We start from the raw sequence: 24,151 nt of genomic DNA, 5'->3' as shown, positions 1-24,151 counted from the left end.
ACGTTTCCAAACTTACCTTCATAGAACTGAGACAGATTTGTGATAATTCTAAATTCCTTGCTATATTTATTCTGCAATCTCATTTTTATGTATTTGTAGTTTTTTTGATTCAGCTAGCTAGTGGCTTTTTACATTTTATTATCACTTTCAAAAAAATCAGATGGATTTAGTGTTATGTTCCAAAATGTTCCTATACTTTATTTCATTAATATCTCCTTTCATTACTTTAGTTTCTTTAGATTCATTAGTATTCTAATGTCTTGAGTTGGATTTATTACTACAGTTATATTCATTCATTCTCAGGTATTAGCATAAGTTTTTAAGATGACAGAACTCAAATACCCTTCATAATTAAAATACTCAGCAAACCAGGAATAGAAGGAAACCACTTCAACCTAATAAAAGCCATATATTAAAAGCTCACAGCTAACACCATATTCAATAGGGGGAACCACTGAAAGATTTTGCTCTATGATCAGGAACAAGGCAAGAATGCCCTCTCTCACCATACTTCTAGTCAATACAGTACTGGAACAGAATTCTGGACAAGCAATCAGACAAGAACAAGAAATAAAAGGCAAAAAAAAAAATTGGAAAAAAAGCAAATTAAAATGATCTATTTGCACGACATGCTATTATTTGTAGAAAACTCTAAAGATTATATGCACACACACACCCCCACACACAAACCTGTTAGAATTAATAAACAAATTCAGCAAAGTTGATGATACAAAAATCAATTGCGTTCCTAAACACTAACAATGACCAATTCAAAAAGGAAATTAAGAAAAAATCCCATTTACTATAGCATCATAAAGGATAAACTACTTAGGGATACACTTAACCAAGGAAGTAAAAGTTTTACACTAAAAACTACAAAACACCACTAACAGAAATTAAAGAAGAAACAAATAAATAGAAAGACATCCTATACTTAAGGATTGAAAAACAATATTGCTAAAATGTCCACTCTACCCAAAAAGATCTATAGATTCAGTATAATCCCTATCAAAATCTCAATGCAGATTGAGATTCTTGCATAAATAGGAAAAAAAATCCTAAAATTCATATGGAATCTCAAGGGACCCCAAAAAACTAAAAAAAATCTTGAAAAAGAACAAAGTTGGAAGTCTCACACTCCCTGATTTCAAAACATACTATAAAGCAACAGTAATTAAGATAGTGTTGTACTGACATAAAGACAGAAATATAGGCCAAGGGAACAGAATAGAGAGCTCAGAAATAAATCCTTGCATTTATGGCCAAATGATCCCCAACACAGGTGTCAAGACTACACAACAAATGGTGTTAGGAAAACTGTATTCCACATGCAAAAGAATGAAGTTACCATATGCCATATACAAAATTAACTCAAATTTGATTAAAGACATAAATGTAAGACCTAAAGCTTTTAAACTCTTAGAAGAAAACACAGGGGAAAACCTTAACATTGGATTGGGCAATGATTTCTTGGATATAACACCAAAAATACAAGCAACAAAATAAAAAATAGATGGACTCCATTAAACTTTAAAACTTGGTGTCATAAGAAACAATATAGTGAAAAGACAACCTATGGAATGGGGAAAAATATTTGCAAATCATATATTTGGTAAGGGGTTAATATCTAAAATATATTAAGGAACTTCTATAACTCAATGATAGAAGACATTGCTATTTAAAAATGGGCAAGGGACTTGAATAGGCATTTCTCTAAAGAAGATATGCCAATTGCCAGGAAGCACATGAAAACATGCTCAACATCATTAATCATTAGGGAAATGTAATCAAATCCAGATATCACCTCACAGCCATCAGGGCCACTATCAAGAGAACAGAAAATAAATGTTGGCAAGGATGAAGAGAAGTTGGACCCTTATGCATTTGGTGGGAATGTAAAATAATACAGCCATTATGGAAAACACTAGAGTCTACTCAAAAAATTAAAATAGAATTACCATATGACCTAGCAATCCCACTTCAGTCTACATATGGAAAAGAATTGAAAGCAGGATCTCGAAGAGATATTTTCATACTGCATTCATAGCATTATTCAAAATAGCCTGAGGTTGAAGCAGATGAATGGATAAAGAAAATATGGTACATACTTACAGTGGAATATTATGCAGCCTTAAAAAGGAGTTCCTTTCACATGCTACAACATAGATGAACCTTGAGGACATTATGCTAAGTAAAAGGACTTTAGTCACAAAAGGACAAAATACTGTATGATTCCACCATATGAAGTATCTAAAGTAGTCAAAATCACAAGCCAAGTAGAAAGGTGGTTACCAAGGGCTGGTGGGAGAGGGGAGGTGAAATTGAGTGTTTAGTGGACATAGAATTTCAGTGCTTCATGATGAATAAGTTCTACAGATCTGTTGCACAACAATGTGAAAATACTTAACACTACTAAACTGTACACTTAAAAATGGTTAAGATGGTAAATTTAATGTTGTGTTTTACCATAATTAAAGCTATATATGTGGGAAAATATATAAGACTTCAACAGCACAGTTAATAAGCTTCATAAAATGAGTGTTCCCTCATTTTTAATTATCTACAAAGAGTCTGTGTAAGTTGACTTATTTACATTTGGTATGTCTCACAGATATGCCTATAAAACATAATGGGCCTATATTTTAAAACACTACACCAGTTTACTTTGAGTTAAAAAATTCTTTGGGGTTTTAAATTTTAAGTTGGAAATGTTAATTTATAACTTAGTTATTTCATATAAACTTTCAAATGTATTGACATGAAGTATTTTATAACATGCATGTTTCCAATATCTCCATTATTAATTTCCATATTTATATGTCTTCTCTCTTCCTCTTAAATTTTAACTTTGCTAGAGTTTAGTCTATTAGTCTTTTCAGAGAGTCAACTTTTGCCTTGAGCCTCATATTTATGCTGTTTAATTATTACTGCTATCTTTATTATTTCCCTCTTTCAACTTTGAATTTATTCTGCAGTCCTTCTTTTAACTTGTTAAATGCATAGCTCAATAACGCTAGTCTTTTTTTTTCTCTAACTTAAGCAATTTAGGCTATACATTTTCCTTTAAATGTTGCTTTAGCTACATTCCACAAGTTTTTAATCCATGGTTTCATTAAATTTACTTTTAAATGTATTCTAATTTTTACTTTCTTCTGTGACCAAGTTGTTTAGAAGTTTTTTTCTTGTTTTTTTTTTTTACTTCCCATAGAGTGTTTTTCAAACTTGCTATATTTTTAAATGATTTAATTGCATTGTGGTCAGATAATGTGATCTGTAAAAATGACCAATCCTTTTATTTTCTTGAGGGTAGTTTTGAGGTTTAGCATATGGTCAATTTTATAAATGTCCCATATGACTTGAAAAGAATGAGAATTTTAAAATTGTTGGACACAAAGTTGCAGATCTATCCATTAGAACAAAAATGTTATTTGTAAAAAAAAAAAAAAGTGTTATTTGTGCTTTTCAAATTTTATATATCCTATCTAATTTTTCTTTGTGTTCGATTTATCAATTAGAAAGATGTGTAATAAAAATTTCCAACTATTAGGGTACATGTCGTAGTTCTGTGGTCTTTGTAATTTTGTCCATTTTGATTCATACATTTTGAAGTGATGTGTAAACACATTTTAAAATTTTATAATGAAGTCATGACCAACTTTATCTCTAACACTAATTTTTACCATAAGGACCATCTAACACTGAAGAAAAAAGTTCTAGGTGGTAAGGCGTTCCTCCCATTTACAAGTTTATTTCCTACTTTAATGTATTATCAGAGAAGCTGCCTATTTCTTATGTTTGGAACTTATTTTCTTTTGTGGCCTAATATATAGATACTTTTATGAACATTACATGGGTGCTGGAAAACTACTTTCAGCCTAGAGGACTTGATATATATCGATTATTAATTATAGCATTTACATCTCCCATATATTTATCTTCTGTCCATTTGAGCTATCATGGGTTGGGAAGCATGTGTTAAAGTCTCCTTATACTAATGCATTTCTTAGTATTTCATGTAATTCCCAAAGTTTTTTCTCAATGAATTTGAATACTATGCTACTTTGTACATTGATATTCACAACTGTCAAATCATTAAGAATTGCATTCTTTTTATTTTTTAAAAAAGATTTGAGAGGGAGAGCATGCACGTGTGCGTGCATAGCGGGGGTGGGGTGGGTAGAGGGAGAGGGAGAAGTAGGCTCTCTGCTGAACAGGACCCGAGATCATGACCTGAGCCAAAGGCAGACACCTGACTGAGCCACCCAGGCACCCATAAGGATTGCATTCTTGAACATTACAACATGCCCTTCTGTTTCCTGTTTAATTATAATGTCGATCTCTACCCAATGTTAAACTTGTGACTTCTTTTTCTTTTATTATTAGCTCAATATGCCTTTCTCTATTCTTTTCTTTTCAACACTTCTAAATAACATTATTCAAGTACAACATATATTTATTTAGGTTTGGGGTTTTTTTAAATCCAACTTGGGTGATTTTAGACATTTAGACTTGCTCATAGGAGAGATTTGGTTTTGTGTGGTTATTGTGTTTTATGTTAGCATTCTGTTTTCATTGCCTTTTAAAATATTTCACTAAATGATCTGTGATATTTTGTTTCATAAGTGTTCATTCTGGTAATTTAGAAAGTTCACATTTTAAAAAATCTTATCTACATGTGGGTTCCTCAGAAAGCAGAGTCTGAAACAAAGGCTTATATATTATTTATTTTTTTGGGGGGGCAGATAATGTCAAAGAAGAATGAGAAACAAGGGAAACAAGGCAAGCTATGAAGAAATGTTAATGAGGAAGTATTGTGAAGTTAGCTGCTGCTCGGTTTCAAATCAATTGATTGCTCAACCCTGAGAGGATAAATGGGTAACATTCCTATTTCACAAGGGAGGATACAAAGACTGACAGAGGTTCATTAAGTTCCCCAAATTCATTAACAGATGACTGTGCCCAAATTTAAGCCTACTCTTCCTACTAACTTTATTGTCTCTTCATTCTGACACTGCTTCTCTCCTTCACATTTATGAAGTGCCTCCTCTATGTGTCTGGCTAGGAGCTAGAAACACAAAAACATCTCTATGCCAATTGAGATCAAAGTTTAATGAGCACCATAGGCCACTGCTGTCATTAATTCTAATCTCTGCCATTTTTTTCCCTTTTTAAATTTTCTTTTTACAACTGTTGTCTGTACATGTTCTCAGTGCTCTATGGACAATTCTTGCATTTTACCTATATCATCTGTGATTCCATCTAAAAAGTGAAATGATCTATCACTTTACTTTGTAATTGGCAGTAATTGATGGGTTTCATAATTGTTCATTCACCTTAACATTCTTTCAGAATTGCTTGCTTTTTTTTTTTCTTTTCCAATCTCAAGTGTTTTCAAATGCTCCAAGATGGCAACACACTGATTTCTGGAGAATCAGTCTGAAGAATGCTCCTTCCTTTATGAATGAACTTGATTTATTAAGACTGCAAAGAGAAAATTTTATTATTTCAGGAGACATATCTCCTTTTGATGTATTTATTTAAGTACTAGCGGAGGGGCGCCTGGGTGGCTCAGTTGTTAAGCGTCTGCCTTCAGCTCAGGTCATGATCCCAGTATCCTGGGGTTGAGCCCCGCATCGGGCTCCCTGCTCCGCGGGAAGCCTGCTTCTCCCTCTCCCATTCCCCCTGCTTGTGTTCTCTCTCTCGCTGTGTCTCTTTCTGTCAAATAAATAAATAAAATCTTAAAAAAAAAATACTAGCCGAATTCCCTACCTTTATTATGTTCCAATACAGGTGACTTCAATATTAGTGAAGTCTTAAATAAGGCACCTCAATAAGCCAAAACAATGTTGAGAGAAAATAATACATTAAAATAAGAGATTAGTATTATTTAAAAACCATTTTTAAATACCTCAGCAATTACTTTTTTTTTTTTTTTAGATTTTATTTGAGAGAGAGAGACAGAGATAGTGAGAGAGAGAGCACAAGTGGGGAGGAGAGGGAGAAGCAGGCTCCCCACATAGCAATGGTAGGTAATAGCCTACCATTGACCAGAAATCTTAGGATAACACAGTAAGTGTATTAACACATATTTTGTATATGTATTATATACTGTATTCTTAAACTAGAGAAAATGTTAAGAAAATTGTAAGAGAAAATACATTTATAATACTATACTGTATTGAAAAAAATTCACATATAAGTGGACCCATGCATTTCAAACGTGTGTTGTTCAGGGGTCAACTGTATTATGCCTTTTACTTAAATTACTTGATATGGAATGAGGCACAAGTTAAGTTTTGGGACAAAGTTATACGTGGATTTTCAACTGTGTGTGTGGGGGGGTCGGTGCCCCTAACCCCCACACTTTTCAAGGGTCAACTGGATTTTATGGTACTAAACCATATTTACTCAGGAAAACCTGAACCTCTGAAAAATACAACTTAAGACATAAGCTTTGCTCTTCTAGAATTGTAGGGGCTTTTATTTATATACCTTGCTCACAGACCTTATTTTAAATGGATAACGATAACAGATTACTAAGAATAAAGCAACAAAAATTAAGAGACAGTAATATCAATACTAAATCTAATGAACTTTCTACCAAATGTGTACATAATTTGAGATGCCAATGAGTAAAAAGAACAGAAACTTAATTTATCCAAACTCAGTGAAGTCTTCTGAAATCTTACTTTAGCTGTGACAAAGAACAATCACTACTTTAAACATAACTGCTCTACATTTACCAGGAGAAAATAAAAACATCTCCTTTTAGCCCCATATTCCCTTGCCAATGTCCTCATACAAATATTTAGTTAAGGATTTTTGCACTTACTGAAATTCAAATTCTTAGTGTTGTTCCACACAATCATTGATGCAAATAATACAGCTATTTGGCAACTCAATCCTGTTATCATTAATGATACATGACTATGGACAGATATATATACAATTATATATATTTTTTCATACATGCTTAGATTATTTACAGAAACATACAGTTATATAAGCTTGCATATTATATGCTAGTAGACAGATGCACATATAAAGTTAACTTTATTCACTTTAAGAACCAAGAAATATTTTATTTAATAGAAGTTCATATAGAAGGAAAGGATAGCTAAGAGCTGTTTCCTTTTAAATTTAAGACAAAATTGATACTCAATGGCCTTCTAAAATAATCTAGTCTGAAAAATTACATTTGTAATTGAAATAATTTACCACCATTATTGAAATCAAGAAAATACATTAGAGAGTCTTTACTCTTCAGTGATTGCTTTAGAACCACGAAAAGGCATCACAGAGAAGGAACAGAGATGGGCTCCATAGTCCAAAAGAAATAAATTGTTGAGCTTATCAATCTAATACTTCTTCCTAAAATAACTGCATTCTTTTGAAGTAACTGAGTTGAATAAAAAAGCTGCAAATAGGAGGTAGCCTCCCATACAGAACATTTTGGTAGACTTACAGGAGATTTATGAATATCTCCACAACTAAGTAGGCAATAAATCAGAAAGACACTTGATATAAACATAAAAAAGTAAAACTGAAAGGTCAGAAGGCACATTCTAAAAAATATAATCCAGTAAATAAAAGAGAATGAAGGTTTACCAATAAAGTAAAATTCTCAAGAAACTGTTGAGACTTAGAAAATTATTTTAAATATTAAACATTTAAATTTTATGCAAAAACAAAAATACTTTCTTATAAGGGCTTTTTATCACTTAGCTCTAAAAAAAGTTTTAAAAATTCACAACAGAAATAAGAGGAAATAAAATTTTCTCCCAATTAGAATATTCTATGAAGCACCTCATTTTCTCCTAAGTTTTCCTTAAGCTAAAAAAACAAAAAACAAAACAAAAAACAACAGATGACTTTAGTGTGGTATAGAGTTCACTGTAGATTCATTGCTATTTTCTTTATCCTGCTTTTCTTCTTCATGTGGTGATTCTAGTTCATTTCTGTTATTTTCTTCCTCACTGGAATCACTGTCCAATCCATCTTCAACCCTGGCAGATTTCTTGTCATGCGAAGAACCTTCACAGGCTTTGTCTGTGGGAACAGCTCCTTTCCGTTGGGGTAAAATAGTAAAAAATGCTTCTTGCCAGTCTCTGGTTTCCAGATATTCCAGAATAATCTCAAACACTGCAACAAAGACAAACTCCATACATTTCTTAGCCAGGTTCATCACAATGTTGCATTCTGTATTTTAAAAAACACTGCCTTGGTATGAAGAGTGCTAATATGTCCTAGTAACTACTTTGTTCGTATCACTTCCTTCTCCTATGCATTGTCAGAGCCAATCCACCCCAAGGCCCTCCAGGCCTGTTAACCTCTTCTCTAGTTTTTTCTCAATTCAGTTCATGAGCACCCAAAGATTTACCATTATCTTCTGTCAATTATAATCAATAGGCAGGGGACCTTTTTAATTTCCTTCCTATTCTTCTTTATCCTTTATATGGTAACATAAGCTAGAAACAAAACAAAAGGTTAGCATTAATCTAAATTTCTTCTGTCTTTCCTATAGAGAGTCACCCACTCTGGGGAGCATCTTGCCTGCTTTTTTTTTTTACATCAGAGGTAAAGAATATAAATACTGTCTGCAAGGTACTCTCACTTTAATATATTGCTGAGGGGCTTAATTTGCATTACTTTATGGAAAAGTAATTTCCACTATCAAAGGTCTTAGAAGTTCATTCCTTGAATCAGTAAGTTCATTTCTATAGTTCCCTAGAGCATGCTTTAGAGAAAGTGTTTAGCACATAAAAAGAGCCCAATAAATAGTTGTATACTAACAAAAATTTCTACTAAAAAAAATCTTAAAAGCAAAACTCCAGGCAAAGACTCAGGTCCAAGAATACCACAATGTTATTTACAATAGTAAAAAAGAAAAAAAAAAATCAACAACAGAACAGTTACATTATTGTATATTCAGATGATGGAATATTATGTAGCCATTAATAATGATTCAATGACAGAAAATATAATTATAAATGGGGGAAAACACCCAAATTTATAACATTTTATGCAACAGAGTAAAAATCCAATTATGTAACAAATAATATTATATATGTATAGGAAAAGAACTGGAAGAAAACACACCAAAAAGTTAATACCAAGTATCTCTGGGTAGTGAAATTATAGCTTTTTTTTCTTTATACTTTTCTATATTTCCAATTTTTTCTAAAATATGCATGTATTATTTCTATATTCAAACAAATTATAAATGATTACATTTTATAATTTTTTCTCCAGCAAGATGTATATTTTCTACTTGTCCAAAGGTAATGTTATTCTTCACATTGTTCACTCAGGCATATTTTCATAATCCCCTTATAGCTTACCATGATTAATTGCCAAAACTTTTCTACTATTCATCTTCACAAAATTTCCAAGGGGTAGCTGTGCATGGTCAATTCCATGATCTGATGCTTGTTTATATGTGAGTCCCTAAAACAAAGATACTATAACTTGGACTAGAACATTAGATTATTTTAACTTAAAGTCTACAACAGAATAAGTACTTTTAAGAAAAACTATAGTTCAGAGAACATTATCTGACAAAGTGTGTGTGTGTGTGTGTGTGTGTGTAATTGCTAATCTGGAAGTGTTCTTCTGACAATAAGTATCGTCAGAATGTTTAGGGCATTTGTTTTAACAGCTTTACAAATGAGGAAACCCCATCACAAAGCTCCTCAGTGGAAGAACCACAAGAAAAACCCGGCTCATGCCTTTTTACTCGGATAGCTCTTCACCATTCCACACTGCCTTTCTCTCAGTTTAAAATACTCAAACTGGGAGCACCTGGGTAGCTCAGATGGTTAAGCGTCTGCCTTCGGCTCAGGTCATGATCCCAGGGTCCTGGGATGGAGCCCCACATCGGGCTCCCAGCTCAGCAGGGAGCCTGCTTCTCTCTCTCCCTCTGCCTCTCCCCTTGCTTGTGCTCTGTCTCTCTTTCTCTAATGAATAAATAAAATCTCTAAAATAAATAAATAAATAAATAAAATACTCAAACTGAATTCCTAGAGAAGCACCATCACTCTTCCCGTGAATGTAAATACATATAAAGATAAAACTATGTTTTTTTTTTTAAAGATTTTATTTATTTGAGAGAGAGAGAATGAGAGAGAGAGAGAGTGTACATGAGAGGGGGGAGGGTCAGAGGGAGAAGCAGACTCCCCGCCGAGCAGGGAGCCCGACGTGGGACTCGATCCCAGGACTCCAGGATCATGACCTGAGCCAAAGGCAGTCACTTAACCAACTGAGCCATCCAGGAGACCCTAAAACTATGATTCAATTACATAACATTAAGAGGCACAAATGGCAAAGACAGAGTAAATGAAAACCTGATTTGAAAAACATTTTAAATTGCCTATAAATTTTATTTTCCCTATCAATTAAAAGATTGTTGGATACAAATTTTCTCCTCAAAATTAAAATCCTTAGAGCCTGTTCTAAACAGAATTGAAGTAGCCAAAAGACAAAGTACAGGAGAAAGAAGAGCTAAATTTCTTAACCAGTAGTTTGCAAATTTTAGGGACAAATAATAGATTGAGACGGGTGCTTCTGAAAACAAAACTAATGTAGTTCAGGAAAAAAACATTAGAGAAAAAATTTGATTCTACACAAATAACAAAATAGAATTTTTCCACTAAGAAAAAAATTTAAAAAGCTAAAGATCATTCTGATAAAAATTCCCTGTGATGCTACAGAGCTGCACTGTCCAGTTATGGCCACAATTGTGACTACTTAAGTTTAAATTGATTAGTTTCAATCATACTATGTACATGATACATGCTCAACAGCCACATGGCTACCATAATGGACAAGATGATATAAACTATCCCAATGTTACAGACAGTTCTACCTCAGAGTGATGTTATACAAGGATAATGGATTACTTCATATTACTGCTGATAGCATTTCCTCAGACACTTGGTAAACATGGTTTTTCTTGAGTTGGGTTGCATTTAGCATATTGCAAAGTAGTTGGCAAAGTACAAAATAATGTTTTCTTTTAGAAAGTAAGTTTCTGTAATTTTTCATTCAAATGAGGGTAAGGAGGGTAAGGAAGAGAGAAAAGTACAAAATATAAGAGAAAAGAAAACACACCCCATGAAAATAACGTATTTAAAAACTCGTATAAATTTACCATTTGGAATTAATTTTGGTATAAATGCTATAAATTTTACCATCAGCAGCATCTACTATCAATACAGCATATCATTTGGGCATGTGGACTCTGGAACAATCTGCTGGTTTCAAACCTCTGCTTTATCACCTACTACTATTGATTTTAGACTTAATTTCTCTGTGACTCCAGTTCCTCATCTGTAAAATATAGATAATAACAGCACTGACCTCACTGTGTTGTAGGGAGGATTAAGCAAACTAGTAATATATGTGAAATGCTTTCTTGGCTAGAAAGGTAGTTCAGAATATAGTAGGCAATCAATAATGATCAGTTATCATTAGTATTATTGCTACTATCAAGAAAATTGTTACATCCATTTTAAGTATGAGCAAAAGTAAAAATAAAAACTTAATAGTACCTTGTGATGGTTGTGATCTACTAACCCTCCAATCACATAGGCCTTTGATTCATCTAATTCCTTCAATACATTAGGTGAGTCTGATGTTAGATAAATCAGGTCTTCTTTCTTTATGAATTCACTATAATGCTCTGGTTTGATGTAGATATCCTTTAAGACATAAGGAGAAAGATGTTATTAATTAATAGGATTTTGTGAAAATCGGCTAAAAACGATTATTTTCTCTTCCTTAGACAAAGCCACCCAACAGCATATGAAGGGAAGTATGAAAGAATATTTTACAATGTATTACTGAGAACCTATTATTTCAATTCCTCATCACCTCACACCTGATTATTTAAGTAGCCTCCTACTGTTATTTCCCTGTCTCTAGCCCCAGATCCCTCCAATTTACTTCCACACATCAATGGCAGACTCACTTTCTAAAAAACCTACTTTCAATGTTTTATCTTTACCTGTAGGATAAAACTTAAATCCCTTTACTTAATAACTCTTTCTTGAATATGGCACTAACCTAGCTTTCTAACTTTATCTCTGTTCCAATAAAACAAATGCATTTTTTTTGGCCACATATCTGCTCACACTGTTCTCCAACCAAAGAATGCCCAATCCTTCCCCTCCATCTGCATGAATCATCACAAAAGGAAATGGCTTATAGATTTAATAAATTCCATGCACCTGTTTCTACAAAGATACACATTTGAAGTCTTCATCAAAATTACCAGGTCGGAGGTCCAAAACTGAACAACAGCTGTCAGTCAGAATTTTGCAAACTACATTGACAGAATAAAGGATGATGCATCACCAGACTCAGATGGCATTTATCTAGTAATTTTTAAAGAAATAAAAAAAGGAGACTTCTCACCTAAAATGTATAACCTACTAGGTAATATATAGCCACTTTTCTGGAAAACGGTATTATTAATTTGATACCTATGCTTAATAGGGGCCCCTAGAGGGACCTGAGTAAAGACCAGTGAACTCGTGAGTCTCTGGAAAACTGGTGGTATAAATAATAAATTTTAACAAGCCACAAAATAACTGAAAGTATGCCTACACTAATTACATTATTTCTTAGGAAAACAGGCATGAATATAAAACTTGGTAAATATATTGTACTTTAAAACCCAGGAAAGCTTTTTTTTTTTAAATTTTATTTATTTATTTGACAGAGAGAGAAAGAGAGAGACAGCGAGAGAGGGAATACAAGCGGGGGAGGGGGGGTGGGAGAGGGAGAAGCTGGCTCCCGGAGGAGCGGGGAGCCCAATGCAGAGTTCGATCCCAGGACCCTGGGGCCATCACCTGAGCCGAAGGCAGCCGTTTAACGACTGAGCCACCCAGGTGCCCCTAAAACCCAGGAAAGCTTTTGAAAATGTTTCACACCATAGGCTATTACTAAAATAAATGCAGGGGTGCCTGGGTGGCTCAGTTGGTTAAGCATCTGACTCTTGATTTCGACTCAAGTCATGATCTCAAGGTCATGAGATCAAGCCCACGTCGGGCTCTATGCTGGGCATGGAGCCTGCTTAGGATCCTCTCCCCCTGCCCCCACCTCTCTCTAAAAAAAAAATAAAAAAATAAATGCAGTCATTATGGGATTAGTGAGCGTGAGAGGGAAAGTTTGTCACGTAAAAACTGGCTTTGAGAAAGAAAAAAAAATAGGACTAACCCAGTACTTCGCTGAATAGGGCAAGGTTCCTCAGGCATTAGTACTAAAGCCAATCTATTCGTCATCTTTGCAAATGAGAACAGTTTAGTCCAATAGAAAAAAAAAATGTGAGCCACATATGTAATTTTAAATCTTTCAGTAGGGCACATTAAAAAAAACAAAATTGGTGAAATTAATTTTAATATATTGTACCCAATACAATATACCGAATATGTTATCATTTTAACATATAGTAAATTTTTAAAAAAAATTTCAAGCGGTATTTTAATTCTCTCCCTTTTTTTGTACTGTCTTTGAAATCCAATGTATATTTCACATTTAAAGCACATCTCCATTCAGACAAGTCACATTTCAGTAGTTCAATATCCACATGTGGATGGATAGTGGACACCATATGGGATGGCACAGATTTAGTAGAAACAGAATGCAAGTATATTTCCAAATTTTAAAGTGACTTCACTCTTACAAATAATTTATCACCAGTTTGCTAGGTAGCGATTGTACACATAGACCTTTAAAATTTTTCCTGTTTTAAAAAATTGTTTTAAAGTTGGCAGTAAAGAACAAACTGAGGGTTGCAGCAGGAGAGGTGGGCAGGGGATAGGCTGGACAGGTGATGGGAATTAAGGAGGGCACTTGCTGTGATGAGCACTGGGTGTTTAATGTAAGTGATGAATCACTAAATTCTACACCTGAAACCAATTTTACCATATGCTATCTAACTAGGATTTAAATAAAAAATAGAAATAAAAAAATTAAAAAATAAAGTTGGTGGTAAAATAAATGAGATTAATGAGAACAGATGTGAACAGGCATTTCAGTTTCTTTAGCTTCTCCCATTAGTAACATCAGACTTAGGTACAGTGATATACAGGGTTTAGAGACTGTGGACTCCTATATTTATTGGCATTATGTGAATTTAGGTAAAAAATTTAAGCGTAAAAATACCTGGAATTATGTGAGAGTTCAACTATTTTAATTACCTTCCAGTTGACCCATCCTTTGTCATTTTCATCCATGTTCTTTTTCAACTGGCCTCCATGGCTTGTCAAGTAAAACTGGTAAAGAGATTGGTGGACACAGAAAGAGAGAGCAAATGACTATTAGAGTCCAATATTATATTTCTCTTCTATACTCATCTGATCATCAATGAACCATAAAATATAGTCATTTTAGAAAAAAAATAAATTTGTGACATGCTTTAAACATACAAGAATAAATGTGCAGTAGAAGTGACATGTTTCACGTATCTCATAACCCACTACCTTGAGTATTCCATCCACATTTTTCTCCCATTTTACAAGCAGCTACAATCTGACTCTCCCTTAATGACAGCCCTTCTACAACTCCCTACTTCCTGTCAAGTCTTCATTAAATTTCTTTTGCCACCACTGTTTCTAACCAGTCCATAGTCTTCATAATTCTCCTTTGATTCTAAACCCTGACACCTACTGCAAGTCTAATCGAGGGTGAGAAGAATATAAAACGTAAAAATATAAAAATACATCACTCGATAAAAGAAAATAAATATCTAACCAGAAATATATTAAGAGTTTCAGGTTCTTAACATCAGTGAGCCAGTGTTAATTTTTAGGTCACCTAGAATTCAAACAAATAGAAAAAAGACCCTAACTACTCTTAACAGCCGCCAATTAGTCTAAGGAAATACCTTTCAAAATGGTCACAGACTCAAAATCCTTTAGGTAGAAGTAACCTAACCACAGGTACGATGGCACACATCAAGCTGGGGGCAGTTCCCTCACTTCCTGCGAGGGAAGGAATTGAGAGCTGAGAAACTGGTATGAAAATATGTATATATCCTTTAGTGAAGATGTTCAACTACACAGGAATGAGATCAGTGTGTACAAAACATGATGACCGTGCAACGTGTGACTAAGACTGACATGGGAAAAAATGTTGAAAACATTTTATTTTTGTAGCAAATGAAAACATTTTTCAAATAGGCATTTTGTTCTCTAAGGAAAAGCATCTGTAAGATTCTTGTACAGGCAATTGGGAGTATCTCTGCCTTTTCCCGAGGAACTTATAAAAGGAACCTGGAATCTGTTTTAAATTCCACAAACATACCTGCACAGGATGCAGTGCTCGTCGATTCTCTGCATAACATCGTTGAATCTGCTTATGAAGTTTCTTAATGTCCTATAAAAGAGTGCAATTTTTAAAGCAGCATTTTGAAAACCATCTATGACCATTCCACAATCTTAGTAGAATAGAATAAGCAGAAGAGAGGGACTAGACAGGTACATTTTTTCCTCTGGAAATACAGGCCCTTTCTGACATTTTCCATTCAACTTCAGTATATACTAACATAATAATTACTATAAGTAAAGTCATACCCTGACCAATAATTTCAATTTTGTATCCACTTAAAATGCTAATTCATGAAAATATTTACTCCTCTTAAGAGAAAACAAAAGAAGAAAAACTCTCTTAGAGCCATACTACTGCTATTTTCGTAACTTATTAACGATTTGGAAAGTAAGTAAAGCATGTTTTCTTCAATAACATTGTTCAGACAGCCAATTTTCTCAAATTAGTAAATAAGAAATAATTCTATTAAACCAATCCCATTTCTTACTTTCTTCTCCTGATTAGGACAAATAACAAAAACACTCCTGGATCTTTACGATTAATAGTTACTGAGTCTTGTAATCTAATTATGGTGTCTGTGTCGCTCTCTTCTACGCATATAAATAAGAGCAATTTATTAGCTAGTTTAACTTAGGGGGCATGATCTTGGAAAACTTTGAGATGCATTTTAGTATATAAATTTATATCAAAGTGATATTACCTATTAAAGCAAGAATTATTCAACCTACTTTATTTTGTCGTTTTTAAAGATTTTATTTATTTATTTGAGAGAGAGAGAAAGAGTGAGCGAGAGAGAGCACAAGCAGTGGGATAGGGAGAGGGAGAAGCAGGCTCCCCACTGAGCAGGGAGCCCAACGTGGGGCTCAATCCTAGGACCCGAAGCGGGATCATGACCTGAGCTGAAGGCAGACGCTTAACCGACTGAGCCACCCAGGTGCCCCTCACCCTACTTTACCTACAGGATTTTTCTGAGAATGATTCATGATACCTTTAATACCATCAAGCTGTCAAAACTGCAGTCAATGATAAGGCGGAGTGTACTGTGAACAACATCTCTTCGAATACGTTTTCTGTCATTTCCATCTGAGTTTGATTCCAGTTGACATTGTCGCTCTAATTGTTTTCTCTTGCGTTTTTCCTTCCGCTTTTGTCTAAAATTAGGAATTGAAACTTTTTGTTGTTATTTACATATTGAGATATTTACAAGACTCTTCTAAACAGAAAAAAAGCCAATAATTTTTTTAAATTAACAGGCTGAACCACATGAAACTGCTACTTCTGTGGATCAAATGTCAGCAATTTTATACAGTCCACCAAAAAGCTTTAGACAGAAAATAATTTTGCAAAAACAATATAATACCTTCTACACAAACCCTTACTACTCCTAATTTCATTTATTATTGGTAATACACTATACTAAAACTTCATAAAATACTGAATTTTAGACTTAAGGATGAATTTTTACTTTCATCATTCTTCTCCTACATGATTTTCAAACAACATTAATACAGAATACAGCAAAGTAGAAGTGTTTTTTAAAAAAAACCTACTTTTTCTATCATCTACATCAACTATAGTTTATTTTCCCTCAATAAATGTTGGCATTATATAATAACAGCTTCAGCTTAACTGCTCTCACCAAAACCTACAATGGTTTTTCTAGCAAAATCAATGTTAGGGCCAAATTTGATCTTTCTGAGGTGGTTATTTTTGTTCTATATCTAGGACATGGATGCTAACTATATCCCTTATCTAAGTCAGTTATTTCAGAAACTGTGCTGCTACTCATAACAGGTTCTGGGTGAGAAAAAGTGTAGTATAAATCCACCAAGGCGGAAACAAATATAGTTTTAACAGCCAATTGACAGTGCTGGCTAACAACATATATAGCCCCAGTTTTAATCATCACAATCACTTTTGATGTGTCAAAGGGCTATGCAAAGTTCAGCACTCCTGAACGGGGTAGCATATATATGCATTTTGAAACATACTTGCGGAGTTCTCGTTGTTCTTCCCATTGTTTCTGTTTAATTAGCTTCTTCATCTGTCGTTTAGATATTGGTTCAAACCCTTCACCTAATCTTGGCTTCTGGCTCTTCTCTTGATCTTCACTTAAGCTTTGCTTTCTTTCAACATTAGAAGACTCAATAAATGCTGGCAACATTTCAGAGGTCATTATTTGATGCCTCTGAAAATACTGAAAGGCAACTTTTGACGTGAACAGGTAAGTTACAAACACATACAAAAAGTAAAAAAAAGATCAAAAGATGTGATTAAAATTAAATCCTATCAATAACGAATAAAAATATAAATTTAGACAATTAAATGTCATTTACTGGCAAAGACCATTTGATGAAATGGGTGTTTGCATATACTATTAGCAGTCTTGGACAATTTTTGCAGAAGGTTACACAGATCCATTTCAAGAGCTTTAAAATGTCATGATACCCTTTGACCCAGTAACTTATTTCCTTAGAATAAATTCCTGTAAATGGATCAGAAATATACACAAAATTAATGCAAAAGGGTATATGTCCTGCAGCATAATTTTTTACAACGAAAAATTAGAAACTACTTGAATGTCAGCAAGAGGTAGCTGTAAATAAATTACAGCTCATCTATAACATGGACTGGGGATACTAAACATCCAGTAAAAATCATGTTTCCCAAAATTATTTAGTGATAAAAGGAAATGGTTATGCTAAGTAGAGAAAAATAAAAACAAAAAACATATATATTATATCCAATTTGTTTTAAAAAGAATATGTACACATAAACATGTTTAATTTTTATTCATGGTTTTTTGCATTTTCTATATTTATATAATGAAAATATATTGCTTTATGAAAGAAAAAATACTTTTAAAAAAGTGATGGGAAGAACCTTTTTTTAGTTGTCATTAATGCTACAATACAAGGGAAATGTTACTTCCATTATCTGGATGTACACTCAGAAATGATTTTGACAAAAGATAAGCTATAGATTTACATATTTTGGACAGTGAAGAAAACAAATTTGGTTTCCTCTCAGTATATTTCATTGTAAATATGTAATTATAAATATCCATGTTAGCCATGGCTGAAAAACAAAATATGTAAGCTGATCTTATAATCAGTCATGGGATGTGTAGGACCATCTCAAACATATTTAATTGGATTAACCACGCACATCTTTATATCTATTGTCTAGAACTGAACTTACCTTCAGATTAGGAAAGAGTTAAAAATACTAAGATTTCTTTTCTCTTTAACAGATTACTAACACTACAACTTAAAAATTTATTTATGCCTAGCAAAGACTAAGCATGACTTGCAAATGTTCTATTCGCATTAAAGAAAATTCTATGATTCTTTCTTCTTAAAAGAGATGGCTAACAAGTCTATGCAGAGAAGCTAATATTTAAGAGAAAAATCCCAACAATTCAGATAATGGAAAGGACAAAACCATGCAGAAGATAATTTAAGCAGCTTTATTATATGGTTCTTGCTTTCTTTAAAAGTGTAATGTTGTAACAGGACACATGGGGATAACTAAGAAAACACAAAGTTCACCAAACTTTGACTGAAAGATGAATTTTAGATGTGTGTTTTGGGGGCTACAGCAAAAACCCTGGCATTTTGCTAAGTCACAAATTACTGAAGGGGAAAGAACCATCTAGTAATCCAAGTAAGAGTTCACAAGTTTTCCTTATGGCACTAACCAAACAGTACCTTTAGTTTGGGGAAAATATCTCCTAGAAATGACAACCCAAATTTGATTTTATACTGGAAACTGCCTATGGGCACGGATGGTCTGCTTTTGCCTAATATTATATCGCCACATTACATTACTAACCCAGTGCCTGGCAGTTAGTAGATGCTTATTATATATTTGTGGAATAAACAAATGAGTGAATATATTACAAAGGATTTTAAAAAGTAATGAAAGTGGTTATAATGAACATTTATTAATTCTTATTGGGCTAAATAATGTATTATCTAAATTAATCCTTAAAACAACCCTACAAGGTAGACAGCATCATGCCTACTTTACAAAGAAGGCACCGTGAGATAAAGTAACTTGCCCCAAATTACAAAAGTACTAATTAATTCCTAAGAAACAAGGCACCTAGAACAAATCTAGGACAAAGTCCTCAAAATACTTGAGGAATGAATAGACAAATGAAGTGATGGAGCTAAGATTCAAACCCAGATCCAACTCTACTCTCTCCCAGAAATCCAAAATCTTATTTAGAAAATGAGGGTTTCCAAAGAATATAAAAGAGCTGTGTGGCTTCACCCCAGCTGTTGGAGGGCTCTGAGAACACTGTGTCACTGAAAGAGGAGAAAAAAATAGCTCCAGTTCAATTCCTTTCCACTGAATACAAAAATGGGACAGACTTCCTAGATAGTTGCCAAAAGTTCACGTTTTGAGGCATCCTGTCTCTCAATCTTGAAATACATGACAACAGTAGATAAAATACAAGGGGAAACAAAAAAGGTATAGCTTCTCTCAAAACCAAAAACAAGAACTAAAATAGATATTGTTTCTGCTGGGTCTGCTATTAAAGGCAACTGGGAGTTTTCTTAGCTTTAAAGAGGATGGCAAAGAGAATAGCATTATTATTATTTTTAAAAATATATTTATTTACTTATTTTAGAGAGAGAGCACATGCACTGGGGGGGGGGTGTGTGGCAGGGACAAGGACAGAGGGAGGAGAAACAGGTTCCCTGCTGAGCGTGGAGCCCTATGCAGGGCTTAATCTCACAACCCTGAGATCACGACCTGAGCTAAAATCAAGAATCGGATGCTTAACTGACTCAGCCCCCAGGCGCCCCTAATAAAGTTTAAGATGAACCCTTAAACTAGTGTTGGGAGTGGGGCTCCTTTTTCCATGAAAAAAGGCTGAAAACAGGTGAAATTTAGACTAATGGCTTATACCACGCTGGTTACCTGGGGAAACCCGAAGTGTGAAACAGACAGCTTCTCAGCTACAACCAGGGCCAAACCATGAGATGACATATGAACTTAGAACACTACAGGATTAGAATTCTGAATCACCTATGCAAGCTGTGCTGTGGAATGAAGCATTTAACAGGGCCAGGGGTAGGAGCAACCACAAAATCAGCTGCAGATAGACAGATGGTTTGGAGAGGGGAAGTGATAATTCCATGAGAGGACTATGCAAAGCAAAATTACAAAAAGACAGAAATGATGGGAAAAACCCAACAAAATCAACAATCAGGAGATAAATTCACTCTTCACAAATTGAAAATAATAGGACAATGTGAAAAAGACTAAAATAAGTTTGGTTGGAATCTTTCAAGAGGTCATAGGAATAGAACCATAAAAACAAAACAGGAAATAGGGACACAAAAGCAGGCATAAAAAAAGCAAAAAGAAAAATCTATGAAAAAGAACCTATTTGGAAACCAGGAAATTAAGATATAAAAATTTCAAGAGATGAGACAAACTCCAGATTATCTGGAGTCCAAGAGAGGTAATGGATGAATTAGAAGACATCCTGACAATCTCAGAATTCAGAGAAACAGAATGACAAAATATGTCAGAACAACTGAAAGACTTAATAGCAGGATGAGAGAGATACAAGCAAAAAGTTAACTGGAGATAAATGTATAACTTTAAGTTCATTCATTAAAGAGTGTTCTTAAAAAGCTGGAAAAAAAAATAAGCATTCAACTTAAGAAACAGGAGACAGGGAAATTCAGTAAGCCTGAAAAAATTAGAAGAAAATTTTAAAATATATATTGTGATCCCCAGAATCACTTTTATTTTACTGCCTCTATATACACAGTACATTAAATAAAAGCAATGCATGTATGCAAAACAGTACATGGTAGAAAACAAGCTAAACCTGCTCACCAAGCTAAATGTGCAAACTTAAAAGCACAATTAAAATTCACAGGAAACAAATTGCTCTCTTCATAAAACAATGACTAATATCTCAAAAGAGGACATTTCTGTTCGTCAGTGGCACTGTGTTTTGCTAGTTCTTTATTCTGTTAAAAAAGAATGCAAGTACTGATTGGCTCTATAATGTGAAAATTTTTTTAAAAAGCAATATATTGCAGTGTTTTATAGCTCATGTACACCAGGGGGAGCTTTTGTCTTTCCTACCTGAGAAGTCTAAATTAAATTTAACGTGGCCTATCATTGCATACTAATGTTTTTAAACAGCCTATCAAATACAAGGAAAGGTCATGAGCTAGTCGACATTTTCATTATCTTTAAAACTATTCCGAATTAAGAAAATGCACTGCAGCGAGTGAATATTTTTAAAGCTTTCATAAGCTAGATACATTGAGGCACAAAATAAAAAAGAAATGCTAGCTTGAGATCCAATATATTACTGCTTACATCACACTCTACAAAGATGTGTACCAACTCTCACTTCCTATACCATACAATAAGCATTTCACCGTGTACTAGCTTGTTCAGATGACCTGAAGCAAAATGTGGCATTTTTTTACTCGGTATACTTGCTTCTAAAGTTTTTGCCACAATTTATAAGCTCCATAGCAGAAGTTTTGTGTTCCTCCCTCACACGCAGTGACACAGTACATTTTCATTTATTCAACCCCGTTCAACAAGTATTTAAGAGCAATATTTTGTAGCAATTACAGAAATATGTGTGAAATTTAGTTTAATATAGAATTTTTACAAGGTTGGTTTATTTAGTCACAGAAATTGGTTATCAGGTGGTCTGATAAAACCAAGAACTGGATAAAGGTGACTAAGGCCATTTGGTGTGAGACAAATAAGTAGTGTTAAAAAAAGGGGGGGGGGCATCTCAATCTTCCTTGTATTTCCAGTTCTTCGCACAGCTTCCAGCAGGGAACACACACATACATCAGTGAATAGCTAAAATAAAAATTAAAAAAACAAAACAAAACAAACCCAACTTTCATGGATTTTGATTGGGCTAAATAGTCTTCATAATTTATGACAGAGTCTCCCTTTCTGAAAGATCCAAAAGAATGTTGGAATACCCGCAAAATGGAATTAAATGACCTGACAGTGACAGGGAAAGAACCCTTTTTAAAACGCGCCGGCCAGATCTGCAGTATCGAAAGCGCATGATTCAGCGGTCAGGCCCCTTGGGAGGATTGGGCTGGGACAGGGAGAGGAGAAGGAATTAAAAAACAACCAAAAAAAAGTGAGAAAGTCATCTGTTGCTATCCTCTTTATAGCTCTAGAAAAATTCCCGAATTTTAACAACATATTTCACTCAAATCAAGTAACGCCTCAGTCCTCTTAAAAACCATCCTCGGCTCACCACCAAGGGGCTAACAGCACCTGCAGCAACTTTCCCCTGAGCTCTCAACATTTCAGAGCGCTCAGCTACGTCAGCCCCTCGTTGGAGAAACGAGGTAAAGCGACTGCTCCCGGTCTCTAGCCACCAAGTGGCAGAACCACAACTCGTTTTCCAGCCCTTCAGAGTCCAGATTTCCCTCTCCTTTCATTATTTGGAAACTCACACTCTTCAAACACTAGGGACCGGATCCCGACCCCCATACAAACGTCGACCGTAGGCGCCCCCACAGCAGGTGGGTTGAGCCTCGCCCCACACTCCCCTCTAGGCGACCTGTCTGCGGACGCACTTGAGGAGGGATTAAACTACAGCCAGCGAATCAGGGAGCTGCTTGGCGCCGGGGACGCTCTGTATCTGACATCACTTCCTTCGGGAACTGGGTCGCGGCGCCACTTCTACAGCCCCACTCCCCTCTCCCCCGGAAGCCGTGTTGCTAGTTGAGAATGGCACTCGCAAAAGCCCCTTTTGCGCCCAAAGAAGACCAGAGAGTAGGCAAGCGCCAGCGGCAGTGCCAGGAGACTTACCGAGCTGAGGAGTTGTCAGGGAACCGAGAGCACCAACACAGAGCCTTCTCGTAATGGTCTTGATACAGCTCACGAATCTTCCTTAGGAAACTTCAACTCCCAGAGGCAGGGACGGAAGCTATGCGTAGGAGGCTACGGCGCTTACGCCTTTACGTCATCGAACTGCGCCACGTTTGGACAAGAAGTGAAAGAAAGCGGAGGGAGTTCATGTTGGGCGGGGTCTGGAGTTAGGGTTTTTGGAGGGGGAGGTAGTTAGAATGATGTCTGTTTTTCCACCCCGAAGCAAGTGTATACTTGCAGGCCTGTATTCGTTTATATATTCCTATGGGGATGGAGGAGGGGTGTAAGGCATACCTACTTTTAAAAATTTTAAATGCGAAAGAGTGATGGAGAGCTCTTTAATTCTCTACTGAAGTTGATAGGAAAGCGTATAGCTACGCCTAAACTATAATGTATACGGAAGAAGGTTGTCAGTATCACATGATTTCACACAACTCAAATGGAAAATCAAATTTAAAGAGTGAGTCAAATTCCCAATAAGATGCATTTAAATCTAGAATGTTTAAAAATGTTTTCTTCATTATAGTCGTAAGTCTTACTCTCCATTCCTTGAACTGTTTTTCTTATGCTGTTTTGCAAAACATCATGTGACATTTCATTGTTTATAATACGTGACCTTATATGATCTTTTTGCTATATATAGACCAAGTCAACTGAGGGAGAACTGAAACATAATCTAGTAGACTGTCATTTTTAGCTTTTGTTTTATCCTACTTCTAATAGGTGATTATTGCAGAATTTGAAGATAAGAATGAGATTTCAATGGATGAATAGAAGACTGCCATATTGGTACGGAAAGAATTGTGAAGTAAATTATTCTTGATATTTGAACATGTTTAAACGCTTTAATGAATAGAAAATTAAATTCAGAATTTGAGTTCTCTAGTCACAAAACTGAAGTAATTCTTGCTTTAAACCCTCAAAT

General features: G+C 34.7%; 2 protein-coding genes across 6 annotated transcripts in view; one reads left to right on the top strand and one right to left on the bottom strand.

Moving 5' to 3' along the window:
• Positions 1-6,453: 6,453 nt before the first annotated feature.
• On the bottom strand, positions 6,454-23,300 carry TRMT10A (tRNA methyltransferase 10A). 5 transcript variants are annotated; one of them, XM_031017439.2, is made up of 8 exons: positions 23,167-23,300; positions 17,322-17,527; positions 16,319-16,481; positions 15,307-15,378; positions 14,202-14,276; positions 11,550-11,699; positions 9,342-9,447; positions 6,454-8,142 (listed from the first exon to the last, which is right to left on the bottom strand). In XM_031017439.2, the coding sequence occupies exons 2-8, from the start codon at positions 17,504-17,506 to the stop codon at positions 7,874-7,876; spliced, it is 1,020 nt and encodes a 339-aa protein (XP_030873299.1). In that variant the 5' UTR covers positions 17,507-17,527; positions 23,167-23,300; the 3' UTR covers positions 6,454-7,873. The 5 variants fall into 5 exon arrangements, with proteins under 5 accessions (XP_030873299.1, XP_006746709.1, XP_030873298.1 ...); XM_006746646.3 differs by having other exon boundaries at positions 17,322-17,538; positions 23,167-23,293; XM_031017438.2 differs by lacking the exon at positions 23,167-23,300 and adding an exon at positions 22,809-23,021 and having other exon boundaries at positions 17,322-17,538.
• Positions 23,301-23,338: 38 nt separating this feature from the next.
• MTTP (microsomal triglyceride transfer protein) overlaps positions 23,339-24,151 on the top strand; it is a 48,707-nt gene continuing 47,894 nt past the window's right edge. The window contains exons 1-2 of the mRNA XM_081813133.1: positions 23,339-23,466; positions 23,950-24,015. The gene's annotated coding sequence lies outside the window, so the exon portion shown is untranslated. The remainder of the gene's footprint in view (positions 23,467-23,949; positions 24,016-24,151) is intronic.

Source organism: Leptonychotes weddellii, chromosome 2 (genome assembly GCF_054177405.1).
Source record: "Leptonychotes weddellii isolate Sample4059 chromosome 2, ASM5417740v2, whole genome shotgun sequence".
In the NCBI taxonomy this organism is placed as follows: domain Eukaryota; kingdom Metazoa; phylum Chordata; class Mammalia; order Carnivora; family Phocidae; genus Leptonychotes; species Leptonychotes weddellii.
Note: the sequence above shows the minus strand (reverse complement) of the source record. Positions and strands in the feature narration are given on the sequence as shown.

Bases quoted from the DNA above. Each gene is read 5' to 3' on its own strand.
- TRMT10A (XM_031017438.2), bottom strand. From the start codon at position 22,845: ATGGGGGTCGGGATCCGGTCCCTAGTGTTTGAAGAGT. The intron at 16,482-17,321 runs GTATGTTTCAAA...TCCTAATTTTAG, and splicing joins GAACAACGAGAACTCCGCAA to ACAAAAGCGGAAGGAAAAAC. The intron at 8,143-9,341 runs GTAAGCTATAAG...TCTTTGTTGCAG, and splicing joins AGTTTTGGCAATTAATCATG to TGTTTGAGATTATTCTGGAA.